At 37.6% G+C, this 20,033-nt stretch overlaps 1 protein-coding gene and 1 long non-coding RNA gene across 3 annotated transcripts in view; one reads left to right on the forward strand and one right to left on the reverse strand.

Annotated features, from left to right (window-relative positions):
* Positions 1-3,955: 3,955 nt before the first annotated feature.
* The window catches only part of ntn1b (netrin 1b), a 50,431-nt gene continuing 34,353 nt past the window's right edge, over positions 3,956-20,033 (forward strand). Inside the window, exons 1-2 of one of the 2 annotated variants that reach the window (XM_039646830.2) lie at positions 3,956-4,209; positions 4,384-5,433. In XM_039646830.2, coding sequence (XP_039502764.2) covers positions 4,419-5,433 — 1,015 coding nt within the window. In that variant the 5' untranslated portion in view covers positions 3,956-4,209; positions 4,384-4,418. The remainder of the gene's footprint in view (positions 4,210-4,383; positions 5,434-20,033) is intronic. The other variant, XM_039646831.2, reaches the window with a different exon arrangement.
* LOC148981989 (uncharacterized) overlaps positions 8,514-20,033 on the reverse strand; it is a 75,273-nt gene continuing 63,753 nt past the window's right edge. The window contains exon 4 of the long non-coding RNA XR_016155083.1: positions 8,514-9,336. This is a non-coding gene — a long non-coding RNA (uncharacterized LOC148981989). The remainder of the gene's footprint in view (positions 9,337-20,033) is intronic.

Here is a 20,033-nt window from a genome sequence, read left to right on the forward strand (position 1 = left end):
TGTTTATTTTGGACTTTTTGGGTTACACTTTCTTTGTTACTTTTTGAGTACTGCGTAATATTGAGGAATGTATTTACTATAGGGGTTAGGATCAGCATTTGGATTAGGGTTAGTTGCATGTAATTATGCATCATTTATTTATTACTAGTAACTACTACAAGTAACATGTATTGTAAAAATGATATAAAAATACAGTGTTACCACATTGTGCTTATTCAATATATTAATTAGACTTATTTTTAAAAATCATGTTTAATGTATTGCGTTTAATGTAGAGCGAGTGATTCAAAAATTATTGTGAGCAACACTTGTTATTTCACACACACACACACACACACACACACACATATACATGAAATACTGTAAGAGTAAGTGTTATATGCCATGAATGCTTAACAGCATATTTGTTGAATCACTATATTAAAATGTCAACAATAATCAGATTTCTTAGATCTATTACGTTGACACTATGTAAAGCATCTTGATTGAGGCAAACAACAACAACAAAAATAAAGACATTTGCATCGCTATTATTTTAACTCTTCTCATACTTTGAATAAGTAGGCTATACATAAGAATTAATGTAATAATAACCGTGACAACATATAACCGAAGTTCATAGGAAGTAGATTGATTTTTGAGCCATGAGAATCACAAAAAGCTAGTTATGAAAAATCACAGAACATTTTCAATCGACCTACCTCTCGTGCCTGTCTTAAATTCATTCACACTTTACAGATGACAGATGAGCGCAGCGTTTGTGTAGCCCCGCCCACATCGAACACGTCACTTCCCACAATCAACAAAGCAAATTAATGAAGTCTCTGTAATCATTTGATCGACTGATAACATTTTGAGAAATGACGTACATAAGGAACTCTTCCAAATAAATAAATAAATAAGAAGGCTAAACTACATAAGTCTCTCAATTTATATATATATATATATATATATATATATATATATATATATATTTCAATGAAAAAATGTCACATATAGGCTAATGTATAAATAAATAAATATATAAAAAACATAATTAAAATATAATATTTGGCAAACCAATACAATATGCATTATGCATATCTGCTTTCTAAGATTACAGACTCCGGAAACTCAAACATTTTACATAGTTATATTTGTACACACAGCTCTGTTTGTATGCGAGGAAACAGCATGCTTCCTATTCACACACCACAACCATGCTGTGCACTCAGCGAACACCTCACATGTAGCTTTTCATTCTCATTTCACCCCAAAACGAGATGATAAGCTGCTTGACGGATGGCCATCAATCGTGCTTTTTACATGCACAAATGTAGCAGTTACAATGACAACCACAATACCAGCCCTTGCTCTTAAAAATCCATTCATAGCACATGGGAACTAAAACACTGGTTTGCACAAAGTAACATAACTTCCACCTGAAGTAGACACTGTTACGACATTACTACCCAAAGAGGTCAAATAAGAAGTTAATTTGCGATATTTATGTAAAAGAGGACATGAGAAACCTGACACTGCCTTGCAGGCACATGCATTTCCTTTTTTCAGTGGTTTTAAACTGACCTATGTTCACATGCGTGAGTCATCATAGGCCAGTTGTCATAAAAATCCATTGTGCCTACGTGAATCGAACGAAACCCAATACTGATGGAAAAATCTGAAGTCGTCTTATACCACGCAAGTGGGAAGCAGCCCACGACGCATCAGTGCTAAAATAGAGTCTGTATAATGATGTGCTAGACGGACGCAGTTTCAGTGAACCTCAGACTTAGTGGCCTATATTTGTTAAGACACATCTTTGGTAATGATGGAAAACCTGCTATTTGTCTGAGACCTGTGATGATGACATTATTCCAGTTTGTCCGTGACTTCAGCACCAAGGACAGTGGCAAGAAAAAATTACATGTAGGATAAAAAAACCCCAAAATGCATTCATCTGCTGCCAGGAAACAGAAAGAACTCATGTGATCCAATTTAGTGATTTTAGAAGATGCTCTGCTTATGAATGTGTTGCTTTTTTAAAGTCAGCATAAAAACAGAAGTTGTAATAGCCTTTACTTCCCTGTTGTGACGCAGGCCTGAGTGAAATTGCGGCTCGGACAAGAACAAATGTAGGGCGGGGCTTGATTTTGTCCATGAGGAATTGATTGGATGGTTATGGTTTGCTAGTGCTGTGATGGATGAGTGACAGGTTGTCCCGCCCTCGCCTAAGTAAACATCATCAGAGAAGAAATGTTGTTACAAGAGCGAGGATTAAAGATTATGAGGACAATAGTGTCAACTTTGATTTTTTGTATTCGAACAAAAAAATTAAATCTTTCTGTCACTTCTCCTCAGCATCTTTAGGAGTGTCGTGGACTCTGTAAACTCTATAGCCTGCAAAAAATATCGAAATTTAATAATTTTAGGTGGATGTCAACATGGGAGCATCTACTACGTTTCTGTTTACATGCGAGGCCTAACATAACATTTTTAACTGCATTGAAGGTGGCAAAGTTCTTATAGCTTGAAACCTAAAACTATGGAGAAACAATGGCACATATATTTGTGTATATATATATATATATATATATATATATATATATATATATATATTTTTTTTTTTTAAATGACTAAAATGGGCATTTCTTGTGTGATAAAATCCTATAAAACGGGTAACAAGTTGAGAGCTGCCAAATATTAAATGTTATCCAGAGTAAATTAATTTTACAAGCTAGCTAGAAAATTTGTAAAAGTAAAGTAAGGAGAAAATATAGTTAGCAAAGTAATCCTCGTACACTGTAAAAAGTGATCAATTGACCCATTGCCTTAAAATTCTTAAGTAAATAAACGTCATACATAAATGAAAAAAATTAAGTTATGTTGAATTGCCAAGTTCACTCAACTTAATTATTTCAATTATGCATGTTTATTACTTTAAAATGTTAAGATAAAGAGTTTCTTCACTTTTTTTTTAGTGTATTAAGGTAAGTGAAGAGAGACCTCTAGTGATTCTCTGTTGATCGGACTATTCTCCAGTCTACCACACGGTGTCGTTGTTTCTTTATTGTGAGGACCCGTGAATCAACAACTGGGCACGGTGGGTGGCCAAGAGTTGCGTAATCAGAACTGCGTCTGGAATTGAATGTACATGTAGGCTATGATGTGCATATGCTATTTATTTCCGTTTTTAGAGATTTAACGGAGCGTTCTGTAAAAAGGGTTAGGGTTTATAACTCAACATTCAATGTAGGCTATAACTTGGCAATCGTGTAGCTGGAAAGTTCTATTGTGCATGCAATGTCAGTTTGTCGAGAAGTCAATCTGTATTTCCATCCATCCATTCATCACTTTATTTTTGGTGCTTTAGATGTATTGCAGTGTAAATTGTCTGCTGTTTTATGTGGTTCGTATTTATGGGAAATGTTGTTCTATGCGATATTTAAATTAAATTAAAAATAACTTTAATATATATATTTTTTTATTTTGTAATGAAACGAACACAGATTAAGACGTTTTATTGTGCCACTTTAAATTTTCTTTTCATAATTTCAGGTTGATATTTGCCAGAATTTCTCTATTTCGCCACTTTTTTAACACTTTTTAATCCCCATCTACAAAATGACAAAAAAGTGTTAGTGAGGGGAAATTCTACTTTTTCTCAAGGCTTCAAAAATATACATTTTTGTTCAATAATTTGGTCTGTGTGTTTTTTAAATTGCATTCCTGAAAAAAAGCTCTCAACAAAACTGAAGTCATGGCGCATAAATAAAACGGTTTAAATGTGAGATTTTCAAGACTGAGAGTAGTCGAAAATTACCCTTTAATTACGAATAACTCAAAATGCAACTAGATAAACGTACATCAGAATTCCATTGTGCTTGCACACAGGGTAATAAAGCGCTTTACTCATGCAGGCGCACAGAGAGAATAGTGAATGACTGAACCCCCTTCCTATTGAATACAGGCAGAGCAGCAGAAAGAGAGAAGGGCTGAGCTGCGACACTCAGTCACAGTCACAGAGAGGCAGAGGTGTGAGTGAGTTAGGCAGAGGAAGAAAGGGAGACTTGGAAAGTAATAGCAGGTTTTCTGTTTCATTTTGGTTGAAAGTGGGAAAGAGATTACAACATATCCGGGAGAGAGAAAAGAAAGGGAGAGAACCCTATAATTTCTTTTTTTAGAGGGGTTTGTCATACTTCTCCACCCGAATAAAGCAGTCTCTCTGAGGTATAGTGCACTTTGTGGATTTGTCTTTAAGAAAAGTCGCCTACAATTACGCATAAATCTTTCACACACTTTTTTTTCTTCAACATAGCATGTAGGAAACTCCATGCTAGATTGCATATTGCATTTCAAAACGAGTCCTTTTTTTACATGCAAAAACGATTCTTTTCTGTTCAGTGCAGTTTCAGGGACACTGAGGACCAGGGGTTGCAATGATAAGGATTTTGGTAACTTGCGTCTCCATGGTGTCCATCACCGCGATGGTGGCTGGTGGTCGTGGTGGATACGGAATGAGTATGTTCGCGGCTCAATCCTCTCCCCCGGACCCTTGTTACGACGAGAACGGCAACCCCAGACGCTGCATCCCCGACTTTGTGAACTCCGCGTTCGGGAAGGACGTGCGCGTGTCCAGCACCTGCGGCACCCCGGCGTCGCGGTACTGCGTGGTGACCGAGAAGGGCGAGGAAAGATCGAGGGACTGCAACATCTGCGACGCCACGGACCCCAAGAAGACCCATCCACCTGCGTATCTCACAGACCTCAACAACCCTCACAACCTCACCTGTTGGCAATCGGAGAACTACCTGCAATACCCCCAAAATGTGACTCTGACGCTGTCCCTGGGGAAGAAGTTCGAAGTGACCTACGTGAGCCTCCAGTTCTGCTCTCCTCGTCCTGAATCCATGGCCATCCTCAAGTCCATGGATTATGGGAAGACCTGGGTGCCCTTTCAGTTCTACTCAACCCAGTGCAAGAAAATGTACAACAAACCGAGCAAAGCTGCGATCACCAAGCAGAACGAGCAGGAAGCGATCTGCACGGACTCTCACACGGACATGCAGCCGTTAACAGGTGGGCTCATCGCGTTCAGCACGCTGGATGGCAGACCTTCCGCGCATGACTTCGACAACTCTCCCGTCCTGCAGGACTGGGTCACGGCCACCGATATCAAAGTGATCTTCAACCGGCTGCACACGTTCGGGGATGAGAATGAGGATGACTCGGAGCTCGCCAGGGAGTCGTATTTTTACGCGGTGTCTGACCTGCAGGTCGGCGGTCGCTGCAAGTGTAACGGGCACGCGTCAAAGTGCGTCAAGGACCGGGAAGGGAACCTAGTGTGTGAGTGCAAGCACAACACGGCGGGACCGGAGTGTGACAGGTGTAAGCCGTTCCACTACGACCGGCCGTGGCAGCGCGCGACGGCCAGAGAGGCGAACGAATGTGTCGGTGAGTGCTGATGGTTCTTTGAAAGGAAACACGTCATAATAGGTTATGGTGGTATATGAAAATATATGCATCAGATCAGTGCTTTGTAATTTTGATCAACTTTGTTAAGTGTTTCCCCAGTCCAAAATTCCGAGAGACCACACATGAAATTAATTCAAACCTTAAAATAAACAGGTTTCTTGGATTTAGAAAGTAATTGTCTCTTAAATTGTAACGATGGTGTTTTTGATGGCCAAAATTGTGTATTTATTAAAGAAAAAAGCAAATAAACGACATCAGTGGCCTCAGATTTTTGGACCTCACCAGAGGTAGAAGTTTTCCAAAATGTTTAAAAGGTTGGACGAAAAGGTCACACTTTAGTTTAGGGTTCAGTTCTCACTGTTAGCTATTAACCTTTCTACCTCAATAAACTCCTAATTACTGCCTATTCATTGTTAGATGTTAAGTTTCGCTATTGGGTATAAATAAGGCATAGAGAATGGTCATTAATACTAATATGCATTCTAATAGAACAACTACCTTACTAACTATGAATAAGCAGTAATTAGGAGTTTATTGAGGAGGAAGTCCTAATAATAATAATAATAATAAAAAATCTGGACCACTAAAACGTATTATATATCCAGTAGCCTATGTTATGCACATGGCATGGTTTGTTTAAATGAATTGCCAGACTCTTGTATCATTCATTATTTTTTCTTGATGAATTGATCAAATTTAGTTCCAAAAGTAATACCAATCAATTCAAATGGAACATGCAGTCATATTCATCTTTATTCATTTCATGCAATCTATTAATATGTATTTGTTCTATAAGCAAACAAATCCTTACAAACTTATGATTAAGAATCTTATGAATTTTGTATGAACTTTCATATCAGACCTGAAACACTACTTTTATTTAATATATTATATATATATATATATATATATATATATATATTATTCAGTTTGTTCAATGCACTAAATAAACAGCATTCATTCTAATTTAAAATATTTACATCAGTTTGTGAGCAGGATACACTGTAAAACAATATATGACTTATTACAAAACAAAAAAATCTGTTAAATCAACTTATAATTAATGTGGCTCAGATAACATAATATTTTGAGTTTCTGTTGATTACACCAAACTCCATTGTATTAACTCAAAAAATAGGAAGGCAACCATCACTTACTTTTAAAAAAAAAAAATGAAACCAACAATAATTTTTGCAGTGCCTTTTCTTCACATTTTATGTTAATACTTCCGAAAAAGTAACTAAATTGAACTAGAAACCACATTTCACCTGAGTCGTATCCACATCAGCGCCTATATAATATTTGCTCTTACAACAGTAATAAGTTGATTAGATTTGGGACATTTATTGCATTTCCTTATTTAGTAAAATCAAAGTCATCTATTTGAAATCTTTGAAATCTTTGACATGTCCAACCATTTTGTTAGTTTCACAAAAGTAAGCAAAACTGGTTGCATTAAAATTTTAAGTTGATTGAAATTGAGTTAATACAATGAAAGAAATTGGTTCAATCAACATGAACTCAAAATATTATGTTATGTCATTTTTACTTCAATGTGTGGGTGTATCTGCGTTTGGAAGTGCCTTTCAACATCCATTCTGTGGAAGGAAACATTCTGGAGGGAGAGAAAAGGCTTGTCGTGTTATTGCAAGACAGGTGTCATTATCAGATTGAAGGCGAGATTACATCAGTTTTGTTGTTTGTTTTTGTAAGTTGAAAGTAAACTGCTTGTTTCCAGATGAAAAGTTAGTTTCTCCAGCCAAGGAAGAAAAATATATATATTAGAATGTTATTGTGAAACTCGTGCAGACTGAATAATTCTAATCATTTTCTCAATTTTAAAAGGGGCTCCAGCAGGTGTTTCATCAACATCTACGATTGTAAATTTCATGATAAGTTCTTTTGGTCTGTCACATTAATGCCATAAAAAAGATTTCCTCTATTGCAAGCACGACTCCATAACAAAAGCATCAAGCTGTCAGCAAAGGCTCTATTTGATGAGGTTGTTGTCACTTGGCAAAGTCAAAAAGTAAATTAAAAATGTGTGAATAGATATGAAACACTCCTGACAGATGGCCGTCACGCATATGCGAACATTGTTGTGCAGCAAATTAATGTGTAAGGTTTGTGGTTATAAATAAAAGTTTGTTCCCATGAATGGAGAATGAGGGCACCATCATGATATGAGAGATGACTGACGGAAGCTGTTTTCTCACAGTGTGCTTTTGCACGCGACAATGTTGAGCTGAACAGGAAGGCTTGATGATGAAGCTGTAAATGAGATCTGTGACAGAATCCCCCCCAAAAAAAGGCAAAAAGTTTTGTCTCAAACAGTTTCAAAGAGATTGTTCCATCTGGTACGAACTTACTTGCTTTGTTTAAATGATTCATAATTAAGATTAAGTCTCTCTGTGCGGATTCTTTCCATTCTTCTCGGTGGGGCAAGGCAGGTATTTGAGGGAAATTAGGTGTAGCGTTCACAGGTTGATAGGAATGTTATCTAGATAGATACTTCCGGCATTGATGTATGTTCTGTACAATTCTTGCCAAACTTGCAAAAACATGCAGAGCAAAAAAGCCATTATCACCGCATGTCAGACAAAATACGTCATGTTGAACAGATAAATGTATGTGTTTTATAATTATATACTATTGTGCATTATGATTATAATAGAACTTGATAGATACAACTTTAAAGATCTCACCTTAGTTCATTAGCAAACACTGAAACCAGTCTTGCTGTTTGAAAATACATTAAATATCACCACAATATTTTGAAGAATACAGAATAGGATGTCTTCATTTAGTTTCATGATTACACATGATAGCAATGGTTCTTCCTAATAAGAGAAGGAAGTCTATCCTCAAATGCTGTGGCCTAAAGTCACTGATATTGTCAATAAATTCTATTAATGATTTGATTGGAAATACTTGTCAAACATCTCTGCAAAATCATCGGCGCACAAAAAAAGTGTTTAAAATTCGTTTTTGGATTTCACAATCAGATCCATCATTCAAACGTGTGCATTCATTTTAAATGCAGCTTTTAAAAATGCTTTGCATTGATTTTTGATGAATGCAATTATTAATAAAGCTCTGACATGCATGTGTACATTTGGTCAGTTTAATCAAGATGCTTTGTTTCAGATGGAAAATTATGTTACACAAAACTGTACAGTAGTTTTCAGAGTACGTTCAGGGCTTGGTATGTGAACTTTGTATCTTTGTAAGATATGAGTGGTGTTATCAAGGAAGTATTTTGAAATAATCTGCACATGACTTAAGATCCCTCAGAAAGATCATCACTTGTGTACATGAACATGTTTTTGACGGACAATTTTTGTGTGGTTTAAAAAACAAAAAGTGCCATCGGATTTAATATATCCCACAATGCAGCTCAAAATGAGCTACTAAACTTAATTTAAAAGGGCAAAAGTGATAAAAACTGAAAATTTCATTGACGACCCACACACTGAAACACAAAATTTCAGAAACAAAGATGAGTACATATCTGAGAACTTTCAAGAAGTCCATTTTTATGTAGTTGAAACAAAATGTTGTCATTGACTAAATGTTCACATAAGCAAGTTGACCCGCGGGTGGAAGCTGATTGAGCCAGACGTGCATCGCAGCCCTTGACACAGAGCAGACGGCTGGAATTGTCCTGGCCGTTGGATCTCTCTGCATTGTTCCACTCGTAGTGTTTTTGGCCTGCTGTGATGTGAGCAGACTAACAGGAACCGTGAGCAGATTTCTGGGCTACCATGAAGAGCTGCTCGAGGTCTGTGGACCATCTGTGGGTTTCTCAGTCGTGTTGCTGGACCATAAGTCTGATGAAAGAATTGTGCAAAAGGGTGATGTCATACAACCTCTCGGGTCCCCCTGCAGAAAACAATGACTTTCAGTTCCTCATTCGTGTTTAAATGAGGCATCAGGAACAATTTTCCTTTTAGCAGCTTAGCTTTTTTAAATTTTCTCAGCTTTTTCTATGCTATCTCACGACCAAATTGTACGAATTCAACGAATGATTAAAAAAGTGGCTAATTCGTAACAATTTGTACGATTTCTCTAAACCAGGGGTGCCCAATCCTGCTCCTGGCGATCGACTGTCCTGCACAGTTCATCTCCAACCCTAATCAAACACACCTGAATGTGATCCTAAAGACCTTAATTGGCTACTTCAGGTGTGTTTGATTAGGGTTTGAGATGAACTGTGCAGGACAGTCGATCGCCAGGAGCAGGATTGGGCACCCCTGCTCTAAACCCACGTGATGAGTAGGTTTAGGGGCGGGGTAAGGGGTAGGTCATTTGTACGAATTCATACTAATTGGCCAATTTGTAAAATATGTACGATTTAGCAAAATCGTACTAATTCGTGCGAGTGAGGTCGTATGAATTGTTACGAATTAGCCACTTTTTAATCATTCGTCGAATTCGTACGATTTGGTTGTGAGATTGGGTTGGCTTTTTGGATCAGTTTTCCATCGCTGCAGCGTCACACTAAGTAAAAAGGACAGACAATAGTTTAGACAATAGAGCATGGCGCTAGCAACGCCAAGGTCATGGGTTCGTTTCCCCAGGGAAAGCACCAATACTGCGTCAGAAATCGAATATTTCCTTACTATGAAGTATGCGAAAAGCAGTATGCTAACAGAGTATGTCATACATAAATACATAGCATTTGATGGGATAAATACATGAGCATACTTCCGGAGAGATTCTGAAATGCATACAATGTACACTTTATTATCCCATGGGGCCATAGGAGAGGATTTGTGAATGACAGTGAACTGACGCTGGTAGGTCACGTGATATCCCCCTGAGACGAGAGATTTATGTATTTTTTGTGTGGAAAAAATCCTCTGATGACGTCATTTTGCATTTCGCGCTCTATTACCGGTAGGCGTAGCCTTCTAGGGCAGCGAAGCAAGTGCATTCTGGGAGTTGTTGTCTTTCATCCACATAAGCCAAAAATACATTTTCTGACTTTTTTCAGTCTAGAAAGCTCCAAATTCAAAAATGTTTTCACATTTCTTCTAAATGAATGACCCATTTTAAATACACATTCACCTTTCCAGAGGTGACGTATCCCTTTAAATGCAGTTTAAGCTGCTTTGTATAAAAGGGTCTCCCAAATGTATACGTAAATGAGTGCAGCCCCACCTACTGTGAATTCTGATCCAAAATCCTAACTACATTCATATCCTCTGATTGGCACTGATTTTTTTCTTGCCACGCAGTAATTTGTGGATGGAAAAATTGGTTATGACCATAGTGTTATCAATTTGCCTCAAGAAAATCAAAAGTCATTGGCTAAAAACAGGAAATGAAATTGTTCAAATCTCATAAAACTACCCCTGTGTGATCCTTTTTCCTAAATGAAAAGAAAATGAAGCCGCAAAAATGAAAACATGCAGAGATAGAAAAAAAAGGAGAAAGAGAGAAAGAGCAGGAGTGACTTTGAGCTGCTAATCAGAAGCAGGTGTGCTGCTGGTCAGCTGCTTCTAAGCCTGAATACATGTAAACTCACACATCTCCTGATATTCCCCAGCGGGACGCTTTAGTCAGGTGACTCGATGACTCACTCAGGTTAAATCAATTATCAAGGTGAATGTTGTACAATTGCATCAGAACAGAAAACAGAAATAATCTGTAGTGTATACGATTTGCCACGGCTACTTCTTGAAAAGATAACTCGATTTCAGAAGAAAATATGAGCCGCCATAATGCTAGGCTGTTGTTGATGGTTGCCAAGGTGTTCCTATGTGGTTGCAAAATGCTTCTTAGCTCATTATGTGGTTGCTAAGGTTTTCAGGCTTACCACTCCAAAGTAGGTCCCTCCTTCAATGCAAGTCTATGAGATTTTTTATCCATCTGCTTTATCCATCAAGTTAGTTGTGCCACATCTCTCCTCACCTCAACACAAGTTATGCACTGTAGTTTAACACTTTGAGATATGCTCACAAGTAAAAAAACAATGGCTCTATAATATTCATGCTCTTACTTGCTATAGAGCTTTTATGCTATTTTTGTCTTCAACAGAATAAGCATTTAATGTAACATTTCATTTATTTATAGCCATTTTAAAAACATCCTCTAAACCACAAGCATTGTTTGACCAACCAAAACTTTAGGATCGCAGGCTTGTGCTCTTGCGGTGAAGAAAAAAAAAAAAAACAGAACAAGACAAAGAAAACACAAAAGGGATGCATTTTGGGATTTCAAAATCCAAACCCGAGTGTATCTGCAGTCCTCTGGGCAAAGAGCTCCATGTTCTAGGGATTTTGATTTGTTGAGCTCATAATTCAAAACACACTTGACTTATGAGCCAAAAGGCTTTGTTTGGCTTTATGGGAGTTCAGAGAAAACACGATATATCCTGGGTTTAGAGGCTGGTTAGGAGAGGTGGTCCATTTTCTGGTGGAAGGGTCTGCTTGCTTTGGCCTTCTGCTTGTTTCCCCACTAATATTTATGTTTTGAATCCCCTGTCAGTCAGTGTATATTTGCGATTGGCCTTTTGGGTATTATTTGAATCTCTTTTTGGATGTCTGTGCCGGTGTTTCTTCCCAGGGGTTGTGAAACTCTTGCCAAAGCTTTCCGGCAGTTTTCAGGTCCTGTGATGATGTCACTTTTGAAATACACTTGTTATGGGAAAATGAAGCATCATCTGTGAAATGCTGAAATTGAATAAAATGATTCTGTGTCAGCATTGTACCCTAGCACAGTATGGATATCTACCATGTCGCTTTGATATTTACTATGATATGATTGAATGGCATGGATATACTGTAATAGGCCAGGCAAATAAAATTGCCCATATTTGAGCATTTTTCTATTTTGAGAGGCCAATAATCATAGGCTAATGAAAAAAAAAACAAACAAACAAAAAAAAACTGTAAACTTGATTAAATGTTATCTTAAACAAGTCTTTATTTGGTTTAAACCATTTTAAGTCTCATTTATTAAATTATTCATTTTAATATGTCTGTCTTCAGCCTTCCTCATAATCACCCATTAACTCATTATAAACCACGATGCACATGTCCAAAAAATATAAAAATGAACTCAAAAGCATAATTTAAGTATTTAAAGACACCATTATGCTTAAGTATTGTTTGCAAAACTGAGAACATTGGCAGAGTTTCATTTTTGTGCTGGGGAGTACTAAAATAATTTTTACTAGGTACAATTTGTATTTGTGAAGTCAATTTAAACTATTTGCAAATAATAATTTATTTTAAAATGTGCACACATCCACTCCTATTTGAATATGTGTAAAAAAAAACATAAATGCTTCTTGTTTCGTCACATTCATTTATGAATCATGATCACATATTTTCAATTCAAAAAGGGGAAATTTGCATTAGTAGATTAGTAGTCTATGACTGTCAGCCGCTGAACATTTCCAATCGTAACAGTGTGACAGTGACAGTAAGGTAGTTAGACCCGCCTTCTTTGATTTGATTGGCTGTCTCGATCATTTTGACATTGATGAGTGCTGTTAGACTGCTGAGGTAGAGCAGCCTAAAAATTTAACTTTTACAACTTTTTTTCATCCTAAAAACAAACAGCTTTACTCATTCTACACTAAAATGATAGGACAAGACAAATACATTTTCATATACTGTACATATTTTTCTCAGAAAAATGCTTGGCTCTGGTCTGGGGGGCTCTTGCTGTCCTCACCCCAGCCACCCCAAACTCCACCAATGACCGATGATGCAATATGTTGACCAAGCTCACATTGTTTCGGTGAGCAACCACAACAGCACCAGAAGTAAGCATGTCATTTGAGGTTAAAGGGTCTTGCAGAGTTGTGTTTGTGTGAAAAAGTTCAAATCTGCTTGTGTATGGTGGTGAGCTGTGTGTTTCTATTGGTTTTGCTGTGCAGGTTTGAATCTTTATGGCCTGCATTTGTGATAGCGCCCTGGCTAAAGGCATGACCACCCTGAGCTAGAGAGAAAAGGTGGAATAATGAATGATTGAGTAAATAGACACATTTTGTGCTCTCTCTCTCTTTCTCTCTCTCTCACACACACACACACACTTTTTGGATTAAACTCACTGGCACACACCAACAGAATTCATGCTTCACGACACAATAGACACGCCGCCAAAAAAGGTTTTGTGCCGCCACATGACCAAGCCAGGGTTAGAAACACACAGATGATCAGATACCTTTACTAAAACACACATTTTATTCTAGCCAATTTACCCCAAATTCCTTTCAGATCAGTTTGCTAAAGCTTAACTGTAGTTGACTTACTTTGGTAAATGATGAGTAGCTTGTGCTGTAGCCTGGGTAACGGTTTCAAACCAGCCTTCCCAACACACACTGCTGTTACAGTCATTACAAGCAACATCAAAGGCTGCATTTGCAGTAAACACAGAAATGAATGCATCCCAAACATGACTACATCTGCACAATGGCTGCCAATGAGCAGGAAATGATGGATGAAGGTCTTCTGTCATTGGCCGTTGAGACATGATTCAGGCATACTTTTATACTGTCAGAAAGTAGAGGCCATTTCAAGCCACAATTACTTCTAGAAGATGTCTGTCTGTAAAACAAGTTTGGGATCATTGCTGTGTATTTGCGGCTCACTTGTTGTGCGAGTGAAATGAAACATTTGCAATGCCTTTACATTTCGTATTTTATTTATTTCAAGAAAATAAATTTCACTCTGAAATACCATCACATACTGATATTAAATGCAGATACTTCTGGCTCAATGGCCATTAGATTATTTGATAATTTTATCCATAAGCCTTGGGTTACATCTGCAGAAATATTGTTTCAAATGGGGAAAGATATAACATATCTTTCAGGACCGCCTCGAAAACGAGATGTTACATCTCAAGGGGCTATCCTTCAAATAAATGTCAAATATCTGGAAAGATTTAGGTTTTTATATTTGGTTACTTTATTTTAATGGCTCACTTTAGACATTCTATACTTTAACTACATGTCAGCTAACTCTCATTAGAGTATTAGACTGTTAGACTGTTAGGTTAGAGTTGAGATCAGTAGAATATAAGTCGATGTAGTTGCAAAGTTCCATTAAATATCGATAGGTGAGCATCAAAATAAAGTGTTATAAGCAGATATTAAGATATTACAGTCTAATGAGATCATCTAATGAGAGTTAGTTGACATGTCACATGTAGTTGCAAATAAACTTTACACTCGTGAAATGTCTTCAAATACGGATTTATTTCTGTAACAACCCTGCATTTTTGCCAGCACTCTTCGCCTCAAACACTCAAAACACACGAAACCTCCACATCGCTCCACTGTGTGTATCTTTCCTCCTCCATAGCGCATATAATAAGTCATGTGATCTCAGTTGGTGGTGTCCATCATCTGAGCTGACGTCACTTTTTTAATGACGTACGACTCACATTTACTGGGGAATATCCGATTTGCCTGCTTACATGGGACTTGCAAATGCACGTATCCGATTCATATCTGATTTATTACCACATATGAGTGAGGCCCGAATCCGATCTGAGAAAATCGGAATCCATGCGCTTTTTTCCTGCTTATACGTTCACCGGTCAAATCCGATCTGTGCCACGTGAGAGGAACAAATCGGATTTGGGTCACTTGAACCATGCAGTGTAAATGAGGCCATAGTTAGTAGAATGTCTAAAGTGGACTATTGAATAAAAGTGTTACATTATATTTAACTGGTATTTCACTCATAGGCCTACTGATAAAAACCTCACTACATCCGACTGGATCATAACTTTCATCACTTCACGTTAGCATTTCACTTTCAGTGTGGAACAAAATTTTTCTCTTCAGTAAATGAATACAGAAAAACATACTTTTTGGAAACTGGCGAATCCTTCCTGTGTAAGCCAAGAGTTTAGCTGGAGGCATTTCAAATCACACCAAACTCTCAAGCCCTATCACTGGTATATTTGTCCAGATAGCAAGCTCTATTTCCGCAGGATATCTCTGTTGAGATATGCTATTTGCCCTCTAAACTCTCTAATGGGAAACGGAGTGAATTCTGTGTCCTGTGTTCGTCACAACAAAACACAAACGTCAAGATCACTCAACAGTTGCTCCAGCTAAAACGCTCGCCATTACCTTAGCACACTCTTATATACTATAAATACCCAAAACTTGAATGCATGTACAGCCACAAACATACAAAATTCCAGTGTAAATACTGGACCTTGTTAATAGGCACGCTGAAGCAATGATGTGCCACTGACACATACAGTGCAAATTTTCAAAACTCATTTAGTGTTCCTAACTCTTCAAATATTCCGTGGAGCTGATGCGCCACATTGTGTTGACAGATGCGGAAAGCCGGTCCGAGAACGATGATGAGATATTGCATGTTGGTGTTTCCAAGGGTTACCAGACAAACAGTTGCGCATGTCAGATCATTGTGTGTGCTCTCTTGCTCAGGATGTAATTGGCTATAGTGTGTTTCCTGGGACAACACACTTTTGGCTCACAGCAGGAAGCTCCTTCCCTCTTCCTTTCCCACCCTGTTGCTGAAAGCCACCTAGCTACAAGTGTGTCTCATTATAAAGTGTACTGAATGAGGCACAGTGTGGCTTGGCATTCCACCATTCTGGTATTGGCCGATATTTGTTTTTAATGTTATCGTTATCGTCCAGAAAATAGGAAAATTTGGCCAATATATTAAAGCAGAAAAATAATGGATTATATCCCTCGGGTGCGCACTGTTCGCCATGCTGGTTTTAAATTGCTTGAAATATGATTGGAATCTCTTAAAAAAAGGAAAATACAGTAAATTATACCATGGTCTGGGTGAATACTCGATTCTGATTGGCTGCAGGGTGTCCATTAAAAAGTGATAGAGGACACCTAATGGAGTTCTGGTGTAACCTGGGAAACCAAGTTATTGTTTGTAAAAACGTTATAGAGTTCGATTGTAAAACTAATTAAAATATAAAGTAATGTTTTAAAAATATGTTATTTGGAAAGTGACTATGGTATAAGCGGGTTAATGCCCATTGTCTAGGTATTAAAGGGTTAGTTCACCCAAAAATGATGTCATAAATTACTCACCCTCACTCACCCTCATCTTCGGAAAAAAGTCCGAGAGTTTTCTGTCCCTCCATTGAAAATGTATGTACGGTATACTGTCCTTGTCCAGAAAGGTAATAAAGACATCATAAAAAGTAGTCCATGTGACATCAGTGGGTTAGAATGTTTTGAAGCATCAAAAATACATTTTGCTCCAAAAATAACAAAAAATATGACTATTCAGCATTGTATTGTCTTCCAGTTCTGTTGTCAATCCGCGTTCACGAGTCCGCAGTGACGCTGATGACGTGCGTCCGTGTATTCGGGTTCAAATTAATACGTCTGGGCAACAAAATGCAAGTCTTCCTCTGTGGGGAAGTCCTTAGACATGTTTGCGAAGATTGTTTTATTTACAGCATGCGTCTCCCTCAGACTGTGAACGAAGCTCGAGCGCACCAGATAACACGTCACAGCACGTCTTACGTCATCAGCGTCACTGAACACGGATTGAACCGGAAGACGATACAATGCTGAAAAAAGTGTTAGTTTTTGTTATGTTGTTATTTTTGGATCAAAATGTATACTTGATGCTTCAAAACATTCTAACTAACCCACTGATGTCACATGGACTACTTTGATGATGTCTTTATTACCTTTTCTGGACAAGGACAGTATACCGTACATACATTTTCAATGGAGGGACAGAAAACTCTCGGACTAAATCTAAAATATCTTAAACTGTATTCCAAAGATGAACGGAGGTCTTACAGGCTTGGAACGACATTAAAATATAGAAGAGTTGGTAATGCACGTAGAGGCTATAGAACTCACACAATTCAACATATGTCATAAGGAGTTTATGACAGGCCTGCATCAAAACAGCCAAAGCACAGTTAGGATGAATGGGCTCCTGGAGTTTGTAATTTACAGCTCTGCTACTCGGCTTCTTGTCCGCGGTGGGGTAACTGCAGCTAGAGTGTGTGGCAGATTGGTTGAGGTTCAGCCCGCTGTGGCGTCTACTGAAAATACACCTCCAGCCTTCAGAGATTCATCTCATTTTCTTAGTGCTTCTATAATTGAGTCTGACTGACAGCAGGCTACTGCTCTCTGTTCCTCAGGCAAACTTATAATTAATAGCAGACACACCTTCATATTCTTTGTCTGCAGTCTTTAGTTGGGTTTGGCTTATGGATATGTAGCTATTGTCCATTTTTCTCTAGCTCTTTATTGTAATAGACTTAAATGATAAAAACAGATTGCTTGCATGCATGCATACAAATGGCTAAGACCTTTTTTTTTGGCTAAGACCTTTAAGGGGTCATATCATGTATTTTTTCATTACGAATTTCCACTGATGTTTTGAGTTTTGAAATTACATTATGTTTTCAAAGTCCATTAAACTCTCTCTCTCTTTTTTTAAAAAAATCTTAACAGATTTTAACAAGGAAAATTTGATTCCATAACCCCTTTAATACATTATTGTGCACTGCGACACTAAAGGAGTTTTTCCTTTTCAAATTTTGGAGGAAAACCGGTGCAATAGATTTAAACATAAAATTTAAAGCATAAGTGAAAACATATTCAATGCTATGGATGTTAACCAATAAATGACTTGTATAAAAATTATTGTAAAAAAAAAATGCAATTTTTTGCAAGTTTCAAATCAAAATGCAAATGTTTCAATAAATTGCATGTTGTAAAATAATAAATTGTATGCCCCAAATGTGTGACTTTTAGGTGTAGCAGAAGTGTGAGCTACTGTATATGCTCATTTATGTTTGTTTTTTAATGCATCTATATAGATTACTGTAATTAATAGTATACCTGCAAAATAATGTATGCATTTTGCAGACATTTGTATCAAAATATAATTAAAATGCATCCAAGCTCAATGTTTTCTCATTACCAGAATAAATATTCAGAGTATTTTACTGAATTGCAATTCAACAGACCCATCTCCTTAAGACTGTTTAAAAAAACACTCTAATATTTTTGGTCAATGTCAAACCAATGTTATTACTGTAGGTGAATAATTAAAGGTCACATAAAAATGACAATTCTGTCAGCATTCACTCACCCTCAAGTTGTTTCAAACCTCTATGAATTTCTTTCTTCTGCAGAATTAAAAAAAAAAAATATATATATATATATATTGAAGAATGTCAGTAATCAAACAGTTGACCCCATTGACTTCCATAGTATTTTTTTCCCTACTATGGAAGTCAATGGGGTCCATCAATTGTCTGGCTACCAACATTCTTCAAAATATCTTCCTTTGTGTTCAGCAGAAGAAAGAAACTCATAAAGGTTTGAAACAATTTGAGTGAGTAAATGATTTTCATTTTTAAGTGAACTATTCTAAGCGTCACTACATTATCATGTACAGTATGAAATATGAAAGGACTGTTAGACCTGATTTTGTTGATAAAAATGGTTGAATAGTTGAAATTAAAATAGTTAGCAAAATAAGTATCCACAATTAAATATGAATTCTAAACAAATACAAGTCTTGATAGGCCTGCATCCCTTCTGAATGCACACTGAAACTTGCCACTAATACCACTAAGTTCAGCACACTGTAGTCATTCATTGTCTTTCAATCATCCACATCAAGTGCACACCTTGTAAAGCTCATCACGGAGGCCTTTCCTCAGCATGGAGCTGCATTCCAGTAACGCAGCGTCAATGAGGCTTCATAGTGCCGTTCGAGGGCTGTAAATCTCAGCTGGTGAGAGACAATGAGAGTGACGACACCTGCAGTGGAAAAGCACAATCCCTCCGTCCCGTGCCACATCACAGCGTGATCCGAGGGAGATTCCTATTTACGGACCATTTGGGATTTGGACCCCGGACTCCAGCTGTGGTGGAACCAATTCGCCACACATCTGCAGCCCGGGCCTGTCGTGAGGATGATTTACATAGGCTCGAAAAACAGAAGGCATGCCAAAAAGATGGGAAGCGCTCACGTTGCGGTCCCCTCTTTCAAACTGATTTATGTTCCATGGGGAAGCCTATCCAGTCCTGCCAAATTCTTCAGCGTCTGGTGTCCAGTGCTGCTACAAATGTCTTTATCTTTTGCACTCGGCTCCAATCTAGAATTTTTTCCATTCCACCAGTTTCACTTGTCTCTGAGACAACATGAGATATTTAATTGAAGTTTACTGAATACAAAGAAGAACAGACTTCAAAACGTGAGAAATCCAAGCAAAACTTACGTTAACTGTAAAAAAATAGGATAATGTTTATGCTGGATCATAAGGTGTTCCTGTTGCTCAACTTAATACAATATGTTACCAACAACACCATGGGTTTCCCTGGAAGTACATGTATCAAGATAAAATGTGTCTTGAAATAAAAGCCAATCTGACAAATGCATAAACTGGCAAAATTACGAGCCCGTTCTCATCCCAAGGCGGCATATACACAGCTTTTGCCAAAGCGTAGTCATCCAAAACACACGGTACCCTTTAGCGTCAATATGAGACACAGATACATATGGGGCAGAAGGCGCCTCCTAGTGGTCTAACCCTAACCATATCCCAGACCTAAACCTACCCATACCAGA

Source organism: Pimephales promelas, chromosome 3, assembly GCF_988280905.1.
Source record: "Pimephales promelas chromosome 3, fPimPro1.hap1.1, whole genome shotgun sequence".
In the NCBI taxonomy this organism is placed as follows: Eukaryota; Metazoa; Chordata; class Actinopteri; order Cypriniformes; family Leuciscidae; genus Pimephales; species Pimephales promelas.